This window comes from Fundulus heteroclitus, chromosome 14 (assembly GCF_011125445.2).
Source record: "Fundulus heteroclitus isolate FHET01 chromosome 14, MU-UCD_Fhet_4.1, whole genome shotgun sequence".
Taxonomy (NCBI): Eukaryota; Metazoa; Chordata; class Actinopteri; order Cyprinodontiformes; family Fundulidae; genus Fundulus; species Fundulus heteroclitus.
In genome coordinates, this window is record NC_046374.1 from 34,774,024 (window position 1) to 34,797,850 (window position 23,827).

Below are 23,827 nucleotides of genomic sequence, written 5' to 3' on the forward strand. Positions count from 1 at the left end.
TGGATCTTATACACAGTCATCAGGTCTCCAGGCCTCCTCTGTCTGAGTGGTGTGAGGCCATAGTGACTTCAGAATAATAATTCTTATAACAGTGACCTCAAAGAAAAAAAGAATGGTGAGAACAACAAAACAAGTTCATAAAGTTACATCAAATAAAGATAAACTTAAACCTTTTCCCAAATACTCAATTACTTTAACATTACTACAACATCTGTTAGTGAGGGGGTAAATCCCTCACAATATTCCCCCTACTCATCAGTAACAGAGATAATGATCAGTATATATGTAGTGGTTGAACAAAATAAAATGCAACATCTTAGTAGGATATCAGTCCTTACAGCAGTTAGAAAAGTAATGTTATAAGTAAATAAACCCCTTTCCTCTCCCGATTTCCTCCCCTCTTTCTGTAGAAAAATGTTTCCCTAAGACATTTTTCTCTTGCAGCAGCATTTGACACCCCAGCTGTACCTCTTCACTACATGTAAGCTGTCGGAACCTGAGCTCTTAAGCCAATAGCCATGTAGAAAATGATGGCAGTTAGACACGCTCCCATACAGAAGTGAGCAACTGATCACCAGGTATAGACAAGATGCAGAAGCAGTCCGTATGATGGAGAGAAGACCACCAGAGTAAAGGTCAGTGATGTAGCTTGTATGCAACCCCATTGCTATGGAAACAGAACCTTCCCCCTCTCGAACACAGGTTAAGAACCGGTGTTGCCGCAACTATATGGCACAGAGAGGCAGCTAGTCAGATACCAAGAGAAAGCCGCAATATACTCCACAGAGATCCACAAGATTAATGATGCTGGTTGTGTTAAAGAAATACTACCAGTTGAGGCCAAGGAGAGTAAGTGTTCTTGGTTTATTCCACACCACAATGATGAGAATAATTGGGAAGCACTGAAAAGTCTTCAACTGCTCTTATTTCTTCATTGGGCAGAGCCTCAGTGACCACCTTCTACCTGGACCCAGTGTTTGAGTTTATCTTCTGGGAGTCCTCCTCAGGTTCAGAAAGCACCGAGTAGCCATCAGCAGTGTTGTAAAAGTAATGTTTCATCAGGTCCGGCGGCTGAATGAGGATAAACCCTACCTTTGCTTCCTATGGCGAAATATTAAAGTGGACCAGGAACCCACCGTCTATGAATGGCAACTGTTTTTGTTTGGTGCAACGTGCAGTCCCTGTTTTGACACCCTTGCACTACAGACTCATGTCCTAAGGCACACTGCACCAGAAGAGGATGCTCATCTGTCAGGCACAAGCTGCTTCTATGTGGATAACTGTTTGCAGACCCTTCTAAGTAAAGATAAGACTACGCAGCTGGTAAATCGACTGCATACACTACTTCTGGACGGTGGATTTGAGCTGAGAGAATGGGTCAGCAATTTTCCTTCTGTCATTGAAACTGAAGCCAATACTTTAAGCCCATGAGGTCCTTCACCAAGGTAGTTGAATTGATACGCTGATTGTTACCTTGTTGGATGAATTAGAGTCTGAGTCGTCAAGGTATGTTGAACACTTTTTCCATTTATTTTCTTCTCATCTTGTCAAATGTCCATCCCAAAAAGGACATTTCTCCAAGCAGCATAGAAAGCAGACATGTTTATATTTACCTTTCCAGCATTCTAAAACTGTTTTCCCCTTTCTGGTGGAACATCTACCTAACAAAGAAAAGTTCCAACTTTAAATAGTCATGACCGCTGATTACCCAACAAATTAATTTACGCTCCTACAGAAACCCAGCTGTACCTCTTTACGACATGTAAGCTGTCGGATCCTGAGCTCTTAAGCCATGTAGAAAATGATGGCAGTTAGACACGCTCCCATACAGAAGTGAGCAACTGATCACCGGGTATAGACAAGATGCAGAGGCAGTCCTAAGGTGGAGGAGCGGACCACCAGAGTAAAGGTCAGTGATGTAGCTGGTATGCAACCCCATTACTATGGAAACAGAACCTTTCCCCTCTCAAACGTAGGTAAAGAACCAGTGTTGCCGCAACTATATGGCACAGAGAGAAACCATTCCTAAAGAATCAAGATCAGAGAGCAGCACACTCTGGTTTACACAACGGACAACTTATCCTCAAGAACGCACGCTTTGTTTACTGTGGCAGTGTAAATCAGACCACTATAAACAGCACCATAGTGACTGACACACACCATATATGCGCAATATTTATCGTCTTCTCACCTAACAATATGATTCTCTATATGAAGCTCAAGTAGCATTCCTAGCAGCCAGATTCAGAGTTGCTCCAATTCATAATGTTACCCAGATGTTTCATAGCTTGCAGGGGTAAGCTCCACGAGATCCTCTCAGACCAGGACACAAACCTCAAAGGAGAAAACAAAGAGCTGCCTGAAGCCTTTCATGCCATGGAACCCACAGTTAAGCAACAACTTGGTGCTCAACAAATTCACGTTTTAATCCCCCCAACGCTCCCCATTTTGGTGGGTCATGAGAATGAGAGGTGAGATCTGTAAAGAGCACCCTCCACACCACTCTAGGAGCTGAGACAGTGCCAGTAGAAGTTTTCTGAACAGTCCTCATCGAAGTAGAGGGTATACTAAACTCGAAGCCTTTGGTCTGACCTCACCGACCCTGATCCAATCACGCCCAACTGCGTGCTGATGGGGTGGCCAGACTTTCTTCCACAAGTGGTCAATGCCAAGTGACTTTGATGCAATCAACTGGTTTCCTTATATAGGACATTTTTGACCAATCTGTATAATATGATTGAACTTGATTTTGTAAAGTGCCTTGAGATGACATGTTTCATGATTTGGCGCTATATAAATAAAATTGAATTGAATTGAATTGAATTGAAGTACGAACTGTTAAGCCAGAAAAGATGACGCCATTCTCAAGTTCTAGCTGATCACTTCTGGAAGCCTTATTTCAGCCACTTTCTGCCAACCTTAAAAGCCCAGTAGAAATGGTAGACAGAGAAAGATATAATATAAAATATCAAATATAATTTTACATTTATATAAAATTTTCTTTATTGTCTTTGAAACATACATTCCCCGCATTTAACAATTGCCTTAGGGAGCAGTGGGCGCCCGGAGAGCAATCTGGGGTTAAGGGTCTTGCTGAGGGATCCAAAGTGGCAGCTGAACCCAGAACCTCCAGGACACTAAGGCAATGCTCCATCCACTAGGCCACCACTCCCTGATGAAATCATTGTGGGCACTGTTGAGGACAAGAAAAGGATCAGACCTACACGTGTCCTGTTGTCCGTCTCATTAAATTTCAAACCAAATCTGGGGGCAGCTTTACAGAAGATTTTTTTTTTTTTTTATTCATAGTTTAAGCATTCCTGTAGTTCTCATTTCAGACAATAGATAACCATACCCCACCTCAAATCCACCAATGCATTAGAATTATTTTCACAAATGAAGAAGTAGTGTGATATGGACTTCTTTATAATCTGTTTCATCAACAGTGTACGTCATTTGAAAGTGAGTAACATTATTTGTGCTCATTCTTTGTTTGTGTAAGCCACACAACGTTATATCTGCATTAAGATTTATCAGTGTAATGATTGTTTGAGTCCTTTTTCAGAGTGTTTGGGGAAGCTAACTGCTAGCCAACTAGCATCACTTATGAAGGCTTATAGACCTGCTTATATGGCAGAGTACATATCCGTGGCTCATATTCACTGAAATGCCTCAATACAGTTTTAATTTGATACATATTATATGTTGAATAATTTATTGGAATAGTTGATAGTTGGTTTATGCGCATTTATGTTGTAAACTTTACAGCTAATTCATAGCAAGGTTTTATTCATGTTTATTTCTTTGTAAACATTAAAGTTGTAAGAGAAGTATTTTTTTTATTCTCTATCTTGTAGAAACCACACTCACAGAGACAGATCCATTTTCCATACATGTAAAGTTTAAGTCTGAATTAAAAATAACTTCAGTTTAAAATGTGGATAAGGACAATCTATTCTTTCTTCGCACCTCACCTGGACATATACAATTGCTGTCCTAACACGACCCCTGAAGTGATTGCTTATCTGAATAACAATCACTAAAGTCTTCTTTACAACTGGACTATATGCTCCATTATAGAATTACACTTGCAGTGCTCATTTCCATGTATTTGTATAATGTAAATGGAGTAAAGAGAGGGGTCTGATATTCTTTCCTTTCCCTGACTGAGATGTACAGAGAAAATGTGTCTGGACCCGTATGTATGAACAGTTTAACCCATCTGTATTTTTTGGGGTTATATGCAGGTTTCTGGGTTTTAATGGATGTCATGATCAAATAGGTAATCCGTACGAGTCTTTGTAAATGAGGTCCTTACTCATCTCTTTCTCACACCCTACCTGTGGGATGTCTATGTGCAACACCAAGCTGTTATCAGATAATTGTTTTTAGTGCTATAAATTTGGCAGTTTTAAGTGTGTCAGCACTGAAGACGCAGCAGAAAGGTGAGTCAGATACGACTGATGGTTTCTGCTCCCTTTTGGTTTCAGGTATTTGATTATATACCTGTCTGGACTTGTAAAGAAACATGCTGTCAACTATATTTCCTTGTTCCGTCCCTATTTAAATGTGGAAATGGGTGTAGCCAATGACACTGGCTGCATTGGCGTGCTGTGCACATAAGAGTTAGCTGCAGTTTCTGTTTTGAGTAAATGGAACTCAGACGTCCCTGTTACTGAGAGGTGAAATGGCCGAGAAAGGAGTTCAGCTGGACCAAGAGAAATTTCAAACTTCTCCAGCTGAAGACTGCTATGCTGGACCTGAAGATGTGGCCTGTGATGTCTGCACTGGGAGGAAGAGGAAAGCTGTCAAGTCCTGTTTGTTCTGCCCTGCTTCCTACTGCAGGGATCACCTCCAGCCTCACTATGATGCTCCACCATTAAAGAAGCACAAACTGGTGGAACCCTCTAAGAGCCTCCAGGAGAACATCTGTTCTCGTCATGATGAGGTGATGAAGATCTTCTGTCGTACTGATCAGCAGTGTATCTGTTATCTCTGCACTATGGATGAACATAAAGGCCACGAAGCAGTCCCAGCTGCAGCAGAAAGGGCTGAGAAGCAGAAGGAGCTCCAGGTGAGACGACAACAAATCCAGCAGAGAATCCAGGACCAAGAGAAAGATGTGAAGCTGCTTCAACAGGAGGTGGAGGCCATCAATGTCTCTGCTGATAAAGCAGTGGAGGACAGTGAGAAGATCTTCACTGAGATGATCCGTCTCATCCAGAAAAGAAGGTCTGATGTGAAGCAGCAGATCAGATCCCAGCAGGAAACTGAAGTGAGTCGAGTCAAAGAGCTTCAGGAGAAGCTGGAGCAGGAGATCACTGAGCTGAAGAGGAAAGACGCTGAGCTGAAGCAGCTCTCAGACACAGAGGATCACAGCCAGTTTCTCCTCAACTACCCCTCACTGTCAGCACTCAGTGAGTCTACATACTCATCCAGCATCAATATTCGTCCTCTGAGATACTTTGAGGATGTGACAGCAGCTGTGTCAGAGCTCAGAGAGAAACTACAGGACATTCTGAGAGACACATGGACAAACATCTCTCTGGCAGTCACTGAGGAGGATGTTTCACTGTCAGAATCAGAACCAAAGACCAGAGCTGGATTCTTAAATTATTTGCAAAATATAACTATGGATCCAAACACGGTACACAGATATCTGTTACTATTTAACGGGAACAGAAAAATACAATTTATAGAAGAAGAACAGTCTTATCCTGATCATCCAGACAGATTCACTGATTATAATCAGGTGCTTAGTAGAGAGAGTCTGACTGGACGTTGTTACTGGGAGGTGGAGTGGAGGGGAGGAAGAGTTTATGTTGCAGTTTCATACAAGAACATCAGTAGAGCAGGAGTTAAATGTGTATTTGGAATCAATGCCAAATCTTGGTCTTTAAGCTGTGACACAAATGGCTACACATTTTATCACAACTACATTCAAACTTCATTATCAGGCCCAGTTTCCTCCAGAATAGGAGTGTACCTGGATCACAGAGCAGGTATTCTGTCTTTCTACAGCATCTCTGAAACCATGACTCTCCTCCACAGAGTCCAGACCAGGTTCACTCAGCCTCTATACGCTGGAATCAGGTTCAGGTCCTTGTTTGAAGGAGCCTCTGCTGAGTTCCTTAAACTGAGTTAATCAGAATTGATCTGAGGTCCAATTGGTTAAAATTTGTATTTTGGTTTCAATTTCTCTGGTCCTTGTTGTGTAATTTCTTTACTGCTCAGATATCAGTTGTCTTTATTGAGCAAATTTTCCATATTTTTGTTTGTTTTCTTTGTAGATAAACCAGTTTGTTCAAAGAATCATAGTGTGCTATGTTTATACCTATGAAGCTGTTATGGTTTTTTCCTTTGATTTACATCCATGGATAGCAAAAATTTCCGGATAATTAATTGATCTTATTCTGCTAGCTGAGAACCCAGTAAGCTTTTAAATGACCTATCATTTGTGATCAACAATAATAACCTTTAAACTGTTGAGCTGAAGGATGTTAAATCTTCTTGTGTGATGTCTGCAGCTCCAGTCTGTCATATTCTGGTCCATATTATGGAAATGTTTCAACTGAAAATGTAAATGATTATAGTTTAATAAAAAAGTATATTTTTCAGCCTTGCTATGCTAATGTGTCACAAACACTGGTGGATTAAAGTCTACCATTAGTCAGTACCTGATGACATCAGAATGGTGGGATATCTTTGTGCTCTGGTACTAAGTCGGAAAAGGACACAGATGATCCCAGTGATTTAATAATGCATAGAAACTGTTGCTGACCAGTTTAAAGGAGACCTTTCCTGCTGCAGAGCAGCTGTGTGTCGAGATAGTCTTTGTCGACTTGTTTAAGTTTATATGACTGAAGGCACTCTGCTCCGCCTCTGTGCCTGCTCGGACGCTTTTTTCTCTGCTCCCTGCTTGCTTGCATTTTCCTGCCTTTTACTTTGTATCTTCTTTTTATCTCTTAACCAAAACCACAGAAAGTTGGATTTAGTTATTTTATTTATTTTCTTTTACAGAAGGTAACTGTTATGAAACTGAAAACCTGTCGACTCGAAGTGAATTATGATGTAAATGCCGCGCATGAAAATAAAACAACCCTGCCTGTGATTCCGAACGATGACCACCAGCCCAGCGACTCAGCGAACAAACAGTTCCCGGAGGAAAATGAGAATCCCTGGACCACTCTGGGTGCAAGACCAAAGGATCAACAAACCCCTTACCTAGACAAAGGAAACTGGCCTAGACTACAGAGAGATGTCCCAAGACAAGTGAAACAACAACGGGCTGTTCTCAAAACAAATGATAGGATTAAACCTGCTGGAAATGTTGGAATTCCGTTACTAAACAGATTCACTCCGCTCCAAAATGCGACCCAGGCAGATCATGACATCAATGAGAGGCAGTGGGGGTTCTAGACCAAATTTAGCAGTGGGGCCAAGGTGGGGCCAGTGTTTTTTTTACAGGGGCACAGAACAAAAGATGGGGGGGGGGGGACTTAACAGGTCAACATTTCATCGTTTATTATATTAAGTAAGCCAATGAGCCAATTGTGGCTCTGGAACTGCAGGTTGCAGACCCCTGATCTTTTCTCAATACAGCGGGAGGTTAATGTGAAACAGCTTAATTTTTAATTATTGTTATTATTTTTAATATTTATTTTGTAATTATTTTGTAATTTTATTATTGGGTAAAACATAAACGAAAAAAATACAACTGATCCAAATGACCAGTCAGTCACGGTATCTTTGTCAGCATTTATCATCCTAAGAAATTTAATATCATGTTTTTAGTATAGGGGCCAAAACAGGGGCCAGGAACAGTCCTACAGGGGCACAGGCCCCTGTTGGCCCCTGTCTAGAATCGCCCCTGATCAGAGGTATGTCAACAATTTTTGCTCAGAGAAAAGACATGCCACAGGGCCAAAGACCCTGATATTATGCAATGGATCTGTAAGTGGGATTAAACATTTCTGTAACAAGAAAAACACAGAGGCGTTATTTATAACGATAGGAACTGTGGCCTGGTGTCTGATGTATCAGACATCCTTCCAAGGGTCTTAAAAGAACACCTGACCCTGGAAAAACTCATAATACAAGCTGAAGCCCTGGGCGACGCCACTTGGATAAGAAAATCAGAAGTATTGAAAGAGGATTACATTCGTCTGCTAAATCTAGTTGATGGCCTTAATGTCAAGGTGTTTCTCAAGCGGCCCTCATGCGCTCGTAAATTGTGGAGAAGAGATTTTTTCCAGAATTCTGATGCTAAACAAATGGCTGGAAAAAACACGCAAACAAACAACTGGAACCTTCATAGACAACTTTAACATCTTTTGGGAGAGGAGACATCCGTTCTGTGACAATGGTTTCTCTCTAAATAGGTCAGGTGCAAGGCAAGGCAAATTTATTTATATAGCACAATTCAGTACAGAGACAATGCAAAGTGCTGGACGGCTACAATTATTTTATATCGGCACATAGGCACCAGCAACCCCCGCGACCCCATGAGAGATTAAGCGGGTCAGAAAATGGATGGATGGACGTTTAGATATGTTTGTGTAACAGCAGAAAGCGGAGTCGGACACAGACCGCGCCTCAGCAGAGAGGCGCGGTCTGTGTCGGTAGGTTAAAAAAAACATTGTTCACTACGGATTATTTTGGTGTTTTTGTCTTATTAAAATGGGTGGGGGTGTTGGCGACATTGCATTGTAAACACAGACGTACTAGCGCGCGTGAACAGGGGCATAATGCAGCCGCTGTCTGGTGAACATTATTGCACACTAATTGCATAAAGAAAACTAAAATGATACGGCGTGCTGCTGCTGCAGCGCATCGACTCCGCTTCTCCCGGCCCCGTCTAGCGATCGCCACCTCCCCTCCGCCGCTATTTAAGTAGAACAATGACTAGTGCAGAATTAAGTTGTATTTACTGGAGATGAAGTGTAGACTACAAATTCTGACGTGGTATGATGGCTCCCCCAGTCCATTGGGATTGTCTGCCTGCGCTCTTTTCATTGAAATTATCCATTTCTTTCTTCTTTCTTCGTCCGTCGGTAAATGACAGAAACGTATATCCGAACATTTGGAATGCCTCCGACGATTTGGAATATACTAAAAGTACGCTCTAAATCACCCGTTTTGTCATGTAGTAGACAGTACTGTTTTTGCCTACCCGCGGGACCCGGATGTAGCGCTGACGTCGAACTGGTCTATAGTTGTGTCAGGAGGCGTTCAGGAGTGTGATAGCTGTGGGAAAGAAGCTGTTCCGGTGCCTAGTGGTTCTGGTCCGTAAGCTTCTGTAACCCCTCCCAGAGGGCAGGAGGGAGAAGAGTGTTTGTGCAGGGTGAGTGAAGTCCTTGGGGATTTTCCGGACCCTTTTCAGACACCGCTTCCTACAGATGTCCTTGATGGTAGGGAGCAGTGCCCCAGCGATGTGCTGGGCAGTTTTCACCACCCTCTGCAGCGCCTTCTGGTCGGCGACAGAACATTTCCCGACCGAACTGTAATACAGTTGGTGAGGATGCTCTCAATGGTGCAGCGGTAGAAGTTTGTGAGGATCTCTGAGGACAGATGGTTCTTCCTCAGGGTCCTCATGAAGAACAGGTGCTGGTGCGCCTTCTTGATGAGTTTGGAGCAGCTGGTTGTCCAGGTCAGGTCCTCGGAGATGTGGACTCCCAGGAACTTAAAGCTGTCCACACGCTCCACCGCTGTCCCCTTGATGTGGATGGGAGGGTGTAGGTCAGCGTTCCTCCTGAAGTCCATGATGAGCTCCTTGGTCTTCTCGGTGTTCAGCTGCAGGTTGTTTTTGTCGCACCACTCAGCCAGATGGTCCACTTCCTCCCTGTAGGCAGCCTCACTGTTGTCTCTGATGAGGCCAATCATGGTGGTATTGTCTGCAAACTTGATGATGGCATTAGAACCATGGACAGGTCTGCAGTCGTGGGTGAGGAGAGAGTAGAGGAAGGGACTCATCACACAACCTTGTGGCACTCCAGTGTTTATAATGATGGTAGATGAGAAGTGGTTGTCCAGCCGAACATGTTGGGGTCGACCGGTCAGGAAGTCGAGCAACCAGTTGCACGTGAGTGAACTGATGCCAAGGTCTGTTAGTTTGGTAATGAGTTGTAATGGGATGACAGTATTAAATGCTGAACTAAAGTCTAAGAACAGCATTCTGGCATAAGTGTTCTTGCTGTCCAGGAGAGAAAGGACAGAGTGCATCCTCTGTGCACACTTCATTGGCTTTCTGTTTTCTTGACATCAACCTGGACCGTTTCCTACCACAAACCCTGCCAAGCCTATCAGATCTGCAGGCCAACATCTGCATTTTGCTCATTATCCAAGCAGGTCCCACCGACTTGTTTCCAGCCATTATTATTTTTAATAAACCTTTTAAATGCAACACTTTGTGTGGCTCAGATATCGGGGTCTTTTTTGTGGTTCAGCATATCTTATTCAAGTTAATGAATTGTGAAGGCCCATTTAGGGGCGTAAACAGGATGATATCAGTGTTGGGTTCACCACATTGGTGAAGAAGATCATACTTAATGTAGTGTCCAAGCTGACACATTTTTCCCCTAATCAGTCATTCTATCCAATCTAAGTATGTCAGGCTCTGTGCCTCCAGTGTCTGTTGTTTATCTGCGGTTTCCATGGTAACTGCTTCTCTCAGTCCGGTTTCTGTAATCTCATACTCTCTAACAGTTCCCCTGCTGATGTGCCCAAAAAGCATCCATTGAGTAGGCGTGGCAATTACGAGATAATAGGATCAAGATAGAAACTCAACAAAACCTTGGTTAGAAGACAGATCTGTGTAAAAGCGGTCAGTCATTTCTTATTTCCTAAAATGTGTCATGATTTGTTATTGAACCCGAACACAACCACAACAGAGTTAAGTTTAACAGTTTATTGAAATTTGTGGATAGTGCAGGAAGGAACCAAGAGTCTGTACTGAGCTGAAGCAGAAGGATGGTGAAGCCAGGAACTGGCAAGCAGGTCGGAACCAGAGTCATATAAACAAAAAAAGACCCACCCAGGGTGGTCAGAGGGAGGTGCTGGACGGTGGGAACCAAAAATCCAAAAAACAGAAGAAACCAAAACACAAATCTACCCCAAAGGGGTGAACAAAGGAAGGCCTGGGACGGAAAGGCCCTAGGTGGGCGACCCCGGCGTAGCAGAACTAGACGCAAGAGTCGCGTCTAGTTCTAGTTCTGATGAATCATTATTATTATAATAATAATGATTCATCACAAACCAGTCCAGTTGAAAGAAGTTTAGATATACAAGATTTTTGATTTAAACAGATGAGGGAAAACTGTGCTTTGAACAAACTGTATGGAACTAAATATGGTTGCTTTTCTAAGGGTTTTCTATTCATTTATTTTATTTCTTTTTACTTGGGATTTGAATGCAACTAATGAGAAATTTTGAGAAGCGTCAAAATATCAGAAGGCCACGTTACACGCGTCATCAGTTACGAAATCATCTGATGTTATTAGTTATGCTGAGCTGAGGTGAACCTCAGAGAGACAGTATAACCTGAGAAGGACAATAGATATGATAAACAAATCTGACCATGCTTTAAACATCTGAATGTTTATGGCGAGGCTGGGTCTGTGTGTTCTGGCCTGGGGGCACGAAAACTATGTCAGAGGGGAAAAAATAAATAAAGCCAGCTTCTGTAGGGGTTAAATTCTAATTCTAATCTTGGTTTGTTTTGGGTAGCCTTCTCAATGTGCTGAATTATGGGGAAAACTCTTATAATTTACTAGAAGTTCAAAGTAAACTAAAAGGGAAAAATCATTGCTTTAAAGTTTCACACTTGACCAATTTAGATTGAAAAGGTATATATGAATAAAAGTATTACTAACAGCAAATACACATGGTCAAAGGACCAGAAGGATATCAAAAAGGTTTGTAATAAGTCAAAAACCTATGTCATATTGGAAAAGACATAATTGTGCTCCTTGGAAAACAATTTTGTTTTAGTTTTGTTTAGTTAATTTCTTTCGGGGTTTTTTTTCTTTCTTTTGGAGGTGTTTTGAACAAAGTTTCAAAGGAAAGGTAAAGAATAGAAACCTTCCCAGGATCAGAGAAAAAAAAAGGGAAAAACATCACGTTAAAGGGACACTAAGGGGACCAGGGTTTTAACTGCATGCTATTAACACTCTTGTTTTCCTCTGAGTTATTGCTTTCAGATTAAAGTAGACGCCACTTTTCTGCCAACAGGAGACTCTGAAAAGACAGTGCTAGCAGTGAGGAGTTATAATCAGATTTGGACACTAAATTATACTTAGTTTTAACCAAGTTATGCCAGATCTTCCAGCAGGAAAGGTGGTGTCTTAAAAATGTTTGTTGCTTTCTGCTATTAACAGCTCTATCTTTCTGCTTCTTTTTCTTTGCAAAGAAACCTGGTCAATATGATAGGATTGTGCTAACATAGAGATTTAGTCTCATTTTAGACGTTCTCAGATGCGAGAGAATGCAGAAACAGTGCCGCAGTGCCATGATGGGGGCTGATCCTTGGGACAAGGACTAAAGGTGATGTCATTGACTTCAGCCTGATCCAGTTTTGAGTTTTATTTTGTCAGAGACAAAGTTTGATTTATTTTTTATCCTTTTGTTTCTTTTATGTTTGTCATGTTAGAGGGAACACTGTAGTTAAAATGTTTGTGACTGTTTTGCTGTAATTTCTTTTCAACCTATGGAGCGTTTTCTTTGGCAAAAAATGCTGGCAGAATTCATTCTGTTTGCAGGCGTGAGGACTGGAGGATGGACTCTTGATGAGAAGGAGAATGTTGGGCTGCTGAATTTAGACATTGGACTGGAAAAGGACAATGAAGGACTATGACTGAGGCATCGGACAACCTTCGACAACAAACACAGATGAGTTCTGCAGACACGACTTCATGCATTTCACTTCAGATTTTGTTGTACACAATTAAAACAAAACACACATTACAAAACACATTTAGATTATGTAAAGGTGAAAACTTTTAAAGAAGTAACTTGATGGAATCATGGAGCAACTTAAGTGGGTATTATATCAACAGTTAAATAAATAAATGAATGAATTAGTTTTCACTATATAGGTAGAGTAATCTGAACTTTTAAATAGCATTTCATTTAATGAACATCTTAGAGTAAGCTGATTTCTGCTACTCTGGCAGGCATCAATAAAACACAAAGAAAAGGTTACTGGCTAAAATGGGTAATGTTGCAATAAAATTAGCATAATGACACATCCTACTAACTAACATGGGTAAATTTAGGATTAAAGCATCAGGGTACAATGATTACAATATTTATGGAGATTTAATATCTTTCAACTAGAACACAAATAACTCAAAAGTCTTTTTAACCAGTTAACCTGTTAACCTGAGGGCTTTTAGATCAGGATAATTTAATGGTTATTGTCTTACATACAAAAAATAAGTAAGATTAATTTAATTAGATTAAATTATGGGGACATTTTGGATATGGTCAGGATGGTTGGGGGGCTGTGATGATGAAAGGGTAACAGCTTGAAGGTGTATCAATGAATGAAGGTTTTCTCTGAGGAACATCAAAGCAGCAAAGACACCCCACATTGGAACTCCTGTTTTGAACGGGACATAAGGTGAGATCCTTACAATGAGAGACGTTCCACACAGGGCGGTGTGGAGACCCCTGGGGCATGGCACCCAGGACGAGCTGCTGTGGACTTGACACAGCTGGTGGAACCAGAGGGACGACGAGGTGGTCCCACAGGTCACCTGACACCTTACACTAACTGTAAAGGGTTCTGGGTTTTTAGGGTTGCTGAAAACAGAAAGCTTCAGAGAACCTTTCACCCTTCCTGACCAGGCACTCAGAATACGTAGATCATAGATCAGATTGCAGAGGCCTAGACAAATAGGAACACAGAGACGCGTTCACCCAAGAACTTCTTAATAAAAGTCCTTAATCCTCAGTTTAAGAAAATAAATAATCACATGTATGGTTTACTTTATTTTAGGATTAATTTGGGAACTAATTCTGATTTGCTTAAGTAGCTTTAGTTGTTCTACAATGTTAGAACATTTTCAAAAAGCTCCTGTTCTCTCTCATTGCTTTGTTTGTAGAACCTTGGCATCCTTGAACAGTAACAGCATGGTATAAATATTTTGTCTTTTCTGTGCAGAACAGCACCTCACTTAAAAAAAAAAAAAAAAGAGGGAGAGAGGGAAAAGGCTTTCACATGGAAAGGCTTTCTTTTTCTCAGTTGGGTTTTCAAAATAAATGGGAAATGTCATGAAACGAATGTGTTGATGAAATTATGTTGCAGAGAACTTCAACTGTCAGACAACAACAGTTAAGACACACTCTGTTAAGAATTATTATGAATTTACTGCAGATACATTTGAACTTAAAGATTACTATTTTAATTAATAATTAAATTGCAGAATTCTGAAAGCTAAATAATTGTGCACAGAAATATCTTGAATGTGAAAGTGCTTGAAGAATGTTTTAATAAATGACACATGAAAGGGGTTTTGATAAGAACACTAATTACACCTTGTTTCTGTTCTCTAGTGGGAACAAGGACTCGTGTCTGCAGACCATCTTCACAAAGTGTTTTATTAGAGAGAAATGCAAAATAAAATGCTCAGTGCCCATCCAGAACTGAACACTTATTACCATCCAGCTCAATCCTCCAGCCTGCGTGGAGGAACCAGAAGAGGACTGGGGATGAAGAAGCCAGAGAACTCTGATTCCTTATTCTTCAACGGGAGGAGTTGCCTGAAGAGACCCTAAGCGCGATTAGATTAATTTCTGCCTTGTGCCTGAATGGCCTGAAGGCTTTCTTAACTTTGCGTTCTTGACGTTTAGGACTCTTCTCATATTGTGTTGCTGTTTGTTTAACTGCTCTGTTCCACTGACTCACATGTTGGATTTTTTTGTGTTATGAGATCTACACTTTAATATTACATCATGTTGATCAATATGGTTTTATGGTAAAAAATGGAAACTGTTTGCTTCAGACACACAAGGATCTATGGTTTATGCACCTTTTGATTTGATATAGGAAGAACCAGGATCGGATTGGCTCTAAAGATCCTTTAATATTAGCTGGTAATGATAACACTTAGATTCAATACAGGGTTTTCAGGCTCAGATTGGCCGAGAGCAGATCTCCCTGGGAGGGGGGCTTGCCAGTTTTTACTGCCCCCTAGGGGTAGCGTTTTCTGGCGTTTCCCCTGCCCGCACTGAACCTCTCCTGCCTTTGCTCCTGGTGTTGTAAGTTTGGAGTGGTGGATTATTGTCCATCATAGGGGTGAGTGGAGAAAGGAGTAGGAGGGTATTCAGGGTGGGTCAGAGTAGACGGATTCGACCTTGGTTACTGAACAGGGTTTAGCTTACCATAGTCTAATGTAATTTTAAAATAATGTGCGCATAGGTACCTAAAACAGGCCTTACCTAATTAGATGAATCCTAAATTGTAGATGAAAGCTAAACCTTTGATCTTGTGTGTTAAAGCTCTATGAAGCATTCATGTTGATCTGTATTAAAAGTTCCAGCACTACCCGGTTCCAACACGGGAACCCTTTGGGTCCCACTTTACGAGTTTACAGAAATGGTTCCTCTGTGTTTTGTTCACATTTTCAAGTGGTGGGTCATCTTGTTTTGTCTTGATGCTGACGACGCCATCATCAAAAAAAAAGAGAGGAATGTTATAAGAATTATTATTCTGAAGTCACTATGGCCTCACACCACTCGGACAGAGGAGGCCTGGAGACCTGATGTCTGTGTATAAGATCCACTGTTTTCTGATTGCAAGGCCAAATGCTGCAGCTGCTGAGGGATACTGATTGTTTACGATAGACTGTCTTTGTTTTGTCTCATGGGAAGGCCACGGTGCAGTATTAGGGGAAGCCCGAAAAGCGACACAGACAGAGACAGGGCAGACGCAGACTGCAGCGGAACCGTGGGGTGCGATTACTTTCCAACTATGTGAATCTCTGCTCTGTTTCTCAATAAAGGTGCTGGAACGTTATACCATCGTCTCGTCATTTAGTAAAGATGGGAACTCAGTTACTATTGCTTAGAATTCCACCCAAAACTCCCACAACAATGGGCAACCCTGAAGAGGCTGAGTTGACACGGGCGTCGCAGTGGGCGACCCCGATGAGGCAGAGATACACGCGGGCGTCGCGGTGGGCGACCCTGACGAGGCAGAGCTAGACAGGGGCGTCGCTGTGGGCGATCTGAATGAGACGGCACGATCTGGTGTGGCCAGCGGTGGATGAGCACCCTGGAGGACAGACGGCTACCAGCTAAGGGCGGTGCAGGACCACAGGCTATAAAGGTCACAGGGCTACAGACTACAGGGGTCATAGGACAACAGACAACAGGGGTCATAGGACAACAGACAACAGGGTTCATAGGACAACACACAACAGGGGTCATAGGACAACACACAACAGGGGTTACAGGACTACAGAACCCTGGTGGCGGCCCCGAGATCAGACTACGGAACTCAGACGGGATCAAACTACAAGCTTTAGGAGGACCCGGGCTACAAGCTACAGGAGGATCCAGGCTACCAGCTTCAGGAAACGCCTGGCCACCAGTTTTGGGAAACGCCTGGCTACCGGCTTCGGGAAACGCCTGGCTACGGGCTTCAACAGCCTTTGGGCTACAGGCTACAAGAGGCCCCGGGCTACAGGCTACAAGAGGCAGCGGACCCTCCTGGGTCCCAGTGTCTCTGACAGGTGGTGGACCCTCCTGGGTTCCTGCGTCTCTGACAGATGGTGGACCCTCCTGGGTTCCCACGTCTCTGGCAGGCGGTGGACCCTCCTGGGTCCCCGCAGCGACGGTGGGCAGCGGACCCTCCTGGGTTCCTGTGTCTCTGGTAGGCGGTGGACCCTCCTGGGTTCCCGCATCGACGGTAGGCAGCGGACCTTCCTGGGTCCCGCATCGATGGTGGGCAGTGGACCCTCCTGGGTCCCCGCATCAACGGTGGGCAGCGGACCCTCCTGGGTCCCCGTGTCTCTGGCAGACGGTGGCCCCTCCTGGGTCCCTGTGTCTCTGGCAGATGGGTGGACCCTCCTGGGTCCCCGCGTCTTTCACAGGCTGTGGACCCTCCTGGGTCCCAGCGTCTCTGGCAGGCTGCAGATCCTCCTGGGTCCCCGCGTTGATGGTAGGTGGCAGATCCTCCTGGGTCCCTGCAATGGACACCAGAATGGCTTGCTCCATGCCTGGGTTGAATGCCGGACTGGCGTGCTCATCACCCACGTTGGATGTCGGACTGGGAACTGAAATCTTGGCTGCGGACTGAGCAGGAACAGAGTCCTTGGCTGCGGGCTGAGCAGGAACTGAGTCCTTGGCTGCAGGCTGAGCAGGAACAAAGTCCTTGGCTGCGGGCTGAGCAGGAACAGAATGTCTGGCTGTGGACTGAGCAAGAACTGAGTGTCTGGCTGAGCAGGAATTGGATCTTTGACTGCGGACTTAACCGTAACTGGGTCTTCTGCTGAAACCGGTGGTGGGGAACCGAAAACCTCAGCCTCTGGGGCAGCCACAACGCCATCGGACTGACTCACCAGGGGTGTGGAGGTGACGTCAGCTCCAAGCGGAGGGATAGCAGCAGTGCTAGTCAGCTGAGCCTCAGGTTGAGCAGTGGGTGTGTTCCGGCATTGACGAGCTCGGCGTCTGTGTCGAGAGGAGCCGGGTGGAGAGTGAGTGGCTGCTGCTAGCGATGAGGAAGTGGAAGCAGCATCAGCAGGAGCTACAGCAGCGGCAGGAATGGGATGAGATGAGGCTGGATCCATAGTGGGAGCTGCAGTGGACTCGGCTGAGGGAGTGTCGAAAGCGGCAGAAGTGAAGGAGGCAGCAGCAGCAGCGGAGAATGAGGGTCTGGGAGGAGGCGTTCTGCCGAAGAGTTAAGCCAGGGCAGCCTTGTTATTCCACTCGAGCTCCTCCATCAGCCCCATCTCTTCAAAAAGAGGAAGGAGCTTGGCTTGACTTGTCCACAGCTTGCGTACCTGAGCGACCGCACCTACCAGCCTCCAAGGTGGACTGAGCGAGGCGAGGATCTCCAAACAGCCCCGGGACTGGGCTAAGAGTTGCTCCGCTGCGCTGTTGCCTGAGAGCGGAGCAACATCCCTCTCACCAGCTCCTGCATGGAGGCTCTGTGTGGGTGTCGGGTTCATGGGGTCGGTTCGTTCTGTCATGATTTGTTATTGAACCCGAACACAACCACAACAGAGTTAAGTTTAACAGTTTATTGAAATTTGTGGATAGTGGAGGAAGGAACCAAGAGTCTGGACTGAGCTGAAGCAGGAGGATGGTGAAGGCAGGAACTGGCAAGCGGGTCGGAACCAGAGCACAGAGGCAGCAGAACCAGCAGCACGATAGAATGGAGACTTGGAACCAGGCTTGACCAGCAGCACGACAGAATGGAGACTTGGAACCAGAACTACAGCAGGCTGGCAGAGATGGAAGAACTTCGGGCTGGACGAGACTGGATGAGGTGAGCAGCAGAAACAGAGGTAAGCAGGAAAAACAGAACGTACCGATGAGGAATGACAGACTGCAGTGAGCTTAAATAATGAGGCTGACAGGTGTGCTGAATGCTGGCTGATTAGTAGCTGACAAGTGAGGATGATTACTGAACTGGAGACTGCAGCTGTATGGAAGGTGGAAAGTGTCCTGAGTATGTGTATGGTGCAGCAGACAGGCTGCATCATGACAAAATGTCTTCCATTTAAACGCATTTTCTGTTAGATCAGATGTAAATTCAGATTTATTTAGTCTCAGACTTAACTCTAAACCTTTCTGTGGAGTGTTACTTTATAATACTACTCTTCTTTCCAGATAATATTTTTCTAATGCTATAAATTAGTTTTTGGGTGTGTCAGTAATGATGAGCAGCAAAAAGGTGAATCAGATACAACTGATGGTTTCTGTTCCCTTCTGGTTTCAGATATTTGACTACATACCTGTCTGGACTTGCAAACATGCTGTTAACCATATTTCCTTATTCCCTCCCCGTTTACGTCTGACAATGGGTGTAGCCACTGACATTGACTGTGACGGCGTGCTGTGCACACAAACGTTACAACCAGTTTCTGTTTTGAGCAAAGGAAACTTACTGATCCCTGTTACTGAGAGGTGAAATGGCTGAAAGAGGAGTTCAGATGGACCAAGAGAAATTCTCCTGCTCTATTTGTTTGGATTTACTGAAGGAACCGGTGACTATTCCCTGTGGACACAGCTACTGTGTGAACTGTATTACAGAACACTGGGATGCAGGAATTCAAAGAGAAGTCTACAGCTGTCCTCAGTGCAGGAAAGAGTTTAATCCAAGGCCTGTGCTGGAGAAAAGCATTGTATTAACTGGTTTTCTGGAGGATCTGGAGAAAACTGAACTCAAAGCTGCTCCAGCTGATCTCTGCTATGCTGGACCTGAAGATGTGGCCTGTGACGTCTGCACTGAGAGGAAGAGGAAAGCTGTCAAGTCCTGTTTGTTCTGCCCTGCTTCCTACTGCAGGGATCACCTCCAACCTCACTATGATGCTCCACCATTGAAGAAGCACAAGCTTGTGAACCCCTCCAAGAACCTCCAGCAGTACATCTGCTCTCGTCATGTTGAGGTGATGAAGATCTTCTGTCGTACTGATCAGCAGTGTATCTGTTATCTCTGCACTATGGATGAACATAAAGGCCATGAAACAGTCCCAGCTGCAGCAGAAAGGGCTGAGAAGCAGAAGGAGGTCCAGGTGAGACGACAACAAATCCAGCAGAGGATCCAGGACCAAGAGAAAGATGTGAAGCTGCTTCAACAGGAGGTGGAGGCCATCAATGTCTCTGCTGATAAAGCAGTGGAGGACAGTGAGAAGATCTTCAATGAGCTGATCCGTCTCATCCAGAAAAGAAGCTCTGATGTGAAGCAGCAGATCAGATCCCAGCAGGAAACTGAAGTGAGTCGAGTCAAAGAGCTTCAGGAGAAGCTGGAGCAGGAGATCACTGAGCTGAAGAGGAAAGACGCTGAGCTGGAGCAGCTCTCAGTCACAGAGGATCACAGCCAGTTTCTCCTCAACTACCCCTCACTGTCAGCACTCAGTGAGTCTACACACTCATCCAGCATCAATGTTCGTCCTCTGAGATACTTTGAGGATGTGACAGCAGCTGTGTCAGAGCTCAGAGAGAAACTAAAGAACATCCTGAGAGACACAGGGACAAACATCGCTGTGAAGGTCACTGAAGTGGATGTTTTACCGTCAGAACCAGAACCAAAGACCAGAAATGGATTCTTAAAATATTTAAGTGATATTACTCTGGATCCAGACACAGCAAACAGGAAACTTTTATTATCTGACGGGAACAGAAAAGTAATAAGAAAGAAACAAGAACAGTCTTATTCTGATCATCCTGACAGATTTACTGACTGGCCTCAGGTCCTAAGTAGAGAGAGTCTGACTGGACGTTGTTACTGGGAAGTTGAGAGGAGAGGAGAAGTTGATGTAGCAGTTTCATACAAGAACATCAGCAGAACAGGACAGTCAGATGAAAGTTTGTTTGGAGCAAATGACAAGTCTTGGTCATTGTATTGTGACACAGACAGTTATGAATCTTGGTACAACAGCATTCAAACTCCAGTATCAGGTCCAGTTTCCTCCAGAATAGGAGTGTACCTGGATCACAGAGCAGGTATTCTGTCTTTCTACAGCGTCTCTGAAACCATGACTCTCCTCCACAGAGTCCAGACCACATTCACTCAGCCTCTACATGCTGGACTTTGGCTTTCAGATGATGGAGACCTTGCTGAGTTTAACCTGAAATAGTCAGAACTGATCTGATATCCACTTGGTTAAATTGTGTATTTTAATTTCAGTTAATTTAGTCTCCATCATTGTTGCTGTAAGCTAATGGTTATGTCATTTGTTCACAGCTCAGCTGTCTTCATGGAGCACCTTTGTCATCTTGTTTGTTGTTTTGTAGATAAACTAGTCATATTTACATCTGAATGATCATAGTGGGCATTACGTCTATGAAGCTATTATAAGTCCTTACGATAGCATTTACATTTGTTTTGTCAGACCAAATAGTGTTGTTCAAATCCATGTACAGATGAATTGATGGAAACTGCAATGATCACAATCACCATCAATCAGGACATCAGTCATTATTTTTATTGGACTAAAGACAAATTCTTGGGGAACTGAGTGAACGGGATGAATTTTTGCCTGTATTAAGTAATTTCCCCCTGGGATCATTAAAGTAAGTCTGAGTCTGAGTCTGAGTCCATTTTTTCAATATTATCTTTGCAGCCATTAAACCGAAGATAAATAAGGAAATTTGAGGTAGCCAACACTAGCTGCTAACCAAAAACCACCGGCTGAGACTCAGTCTGTGTCACGTCTTCAGACAAAAGGAGCTGTGCGTGCACACAAGACCCATGATCAACCTGCATGTTTTAGGTGATAGCTGTTTTAGTTCTGGGTAAATTTCTTTTAAATATTTACTTTTACACAGCAGTGGAGGCTTATAAAAAGACTGTTCTATCCCTCTGTGCTGACACCGCAGCATTTTTAAAAAAAGTTGTGTGTGTTAGGAAGCCACTCCAGTGTTGCCAGTTACTGTGAGAGAAACAGGCAACCAGCTTTATTACCTCTATTGTGGGAGAAAAATTAACTTGAAAACCCCCACAAGCTGCTTCTCCTTCCTTAGCCAGCAGGGGGACGTTTATTTTGCACAAACTCCAAAATGCACATTCATGTTTCCATTCAGCAAAATCCCGATGTATTAATCGCTCCTTTGTTAAACATTGCTCATTACAGTTCGTTTTCCTTCACATGGTGCTAATCCATTTAGGTTTCCCCACTTGTGTGTAACTTAACATACTGTATTGATGTCATCAAACACAGTTTCAAGTAGGTTGTTTTCTCAAATGCTAATTGTTTCTGAAATCATGAAATATTTATCTAGCAAAATTACTTTCATTTCAGTCCCTTGAATGTAACAGTTGTTATTATGTTTTAATTTGAATTGAGGTAAGTTAACCCTTTTACTATGTTCTTCCCCTGAATGAAAAAAAATATTTTTTTTCTAGTAGGTAGTACCTAGATTTAAGTCATAATGTTTATTTCTTCACTGAACTGCAGGAATGATTACAACGCTTACACTGAACTTTACCAACAGAATAGGAGAGATTTATTTTGGTCACCTGAAAATTTAGATACTTAAATAAGCAATTAACATTAATCATTAATTTTCACTTTGCAAGTTATCATACCATCTCTCCAGCTCTCACCTTGTCCATGTTCTGGTGATTTTTTTAGGTGTATTCCATCAAAAGAAGGTGGCTAGAAATGGATAGACCCTTAGCTTCTGAAAAATAGGACTGAAAGAAGAAGAATTAGTGCTTTTAATCATTCTGTGTTTAAGTGCAAAGCATGCAATTAAATCTGGTCCTCTCTTTACTCTTTTACAGTGAGTCTGTTCACCCAATGAGAACCACAATTTCTAAATGAAGGCTGCTCATGAGTTTCTTCTGTAAGTTATCCTATGTTACCTATTAGCAACTCATTTTGGGTTGGTTATTTCCCATGTATCAATAAACACCAATTCTATCAAATTATCTTGCAAATTTGGGTGTTATTATTTAAATTGACAGAGGTCTTCTAATAGCAAAAATAATTACTTCACCATTTTACATCTTAGTTTTAATAAGGATGGCTGTAACAACAACCTGTTATTTGACATTCCTAATTCTGTTTAAATTCGACTTTTCTTAAACCTGTTACTGCTGCTTTTGTTTTAGCGGTACCCAGGGGCGGTTCTAGACAGGGGCCAACAGGGGCCCATGCCCCTGTAGAAATGGCCCTGGCCTCTGTTATGGCCCCTGTACTAAAAGCATGATGTTAAATAAACTTCTCATAATTATTTGCAATGACAAAGAAACCATAACTGATTGGTCACTTTGACCAATATTATTTTGTACCTATACAGCTTTACTCTAAAAAGAATTTAAAACTTAAGATGTTTCACGTTTCGCTTTAGCCGTATTGAGCAGGGGGCAAAGTTTTCAACTTCTAGATCAGGGGTCTGAAACCTGCAGTTCCAGAGCCACAAGTGGCTCACTTAATATTATGACACAGTTAAATATTGCCGTTTTATTGTTTTTAATTTTTTTGTTCTGTGCCCCTGTGAAAAACCACTGGCCCCACCTTGGCCCCCCTTGTAAATTTGGTCTAGAACCGCCCCTGGCGGTACCCCAATACTTTGTATATTAATAACTAACTCCAATGATGAATGACCAAAAGTACGCTCCTAATAAAACATCCTTCTCTGCTGATCAATTCTTATGTGATTAAAAATCTTCCTTTAAATTTTAGCTGTTTTAAAGTATTGTTAATTATGTCATATTATGCCATATGATTTAAATTCTGTGATCTGTTTCACTCAAACTAAACAGAGAGCTTTTAAATATGGTGGGCCCTGTTTTTCCAAGGAACACCCATGCTGTAGCCAAAGCTGTGGAGTCTAAGCCCTCCTTTCCCCTCAGAGCTGAAGGAGCAGGCCTGTTGCCCTCGTGTGATGTAGGGGTGGAAGCGTATTGACTATATTGTTTAACTAACAATAGAATTTGATCCGGATCTCTGATTGACAGTTAACTTCAATGTGATAGACACTTTCATACTCAACCCCATGAACTCAAATATACTACCTTAAATATGCCATAAGTCTGATAATCGTGGAAATTTAGGAATATTATTCTTGCATAATACAAAGATACAAAGACATCTTTCAACTTTTTTTCATTTTTAATCAGTTTCTTTTTCCAAAAAAATCCCTTGTTCATAAT

At 43.0% G+C, this 23,827-nt stretch overlaps 3 protein-coding genes across 3 annotated transcripts in view; all 3 read left to right on the forward strand.

Moving 5' to 3' along the window:
• LOC105919280 (FH2 domain-containing protein 1) overlaps positions 1-23,827 on the forward strand; it is a 258,923-nt gene that overhangs the window by 55,383 nt on the left and 179,713 nt on the right. The gene's annotated exons all lie outside the window — the stretch shown is intronic.
• LOC118565778 (tripartite motif-containing protein 16-like) lies at positions 4,665-6,441 on the forward strand. Its single transcript, XM_036146773.1, has one exon. The coding sequence runs from the start codon at positions 4,688-4,690 to the stop codon at positions 6,143-6,145; it is 1,458 nt and encodes a 485-aa protein (XP_036002666.1). The 5' UTR covers positions 4,665-4,687; the 3' UTR covers positions 6,146-6,441.
• LOC105919277 (tripartite motif-containing protein 16) lies at positions 19,137-21,164 on the forward strand. Its single transcript, XM_036146772.1, has one exon. The coding sequence runs from the start codon at positions 19,137-19,139 to the stop codon at positions 20,802-20,804; it is 1,668 nt and encodes a 555-aa protein (XP_036002665.1). The 3' UTR covers positions 20,805-21,164.

Coding starts and splice junctions, on each gene's coding strand:
- LOC118565778 (XM_036146773.1), top strand. CDS start 4,688: ATGGCCGAGAAAGGAGTTCAGCTGGACCAAGAGAAATTTCAAACTTCT.
- LOC105919277 (XM_036146772.1), top strand. CDS start 19,137: ATGGCTGAAAGAGGAGTTCAGATGGACCAAGAGAAATTCTCCTGCTCT.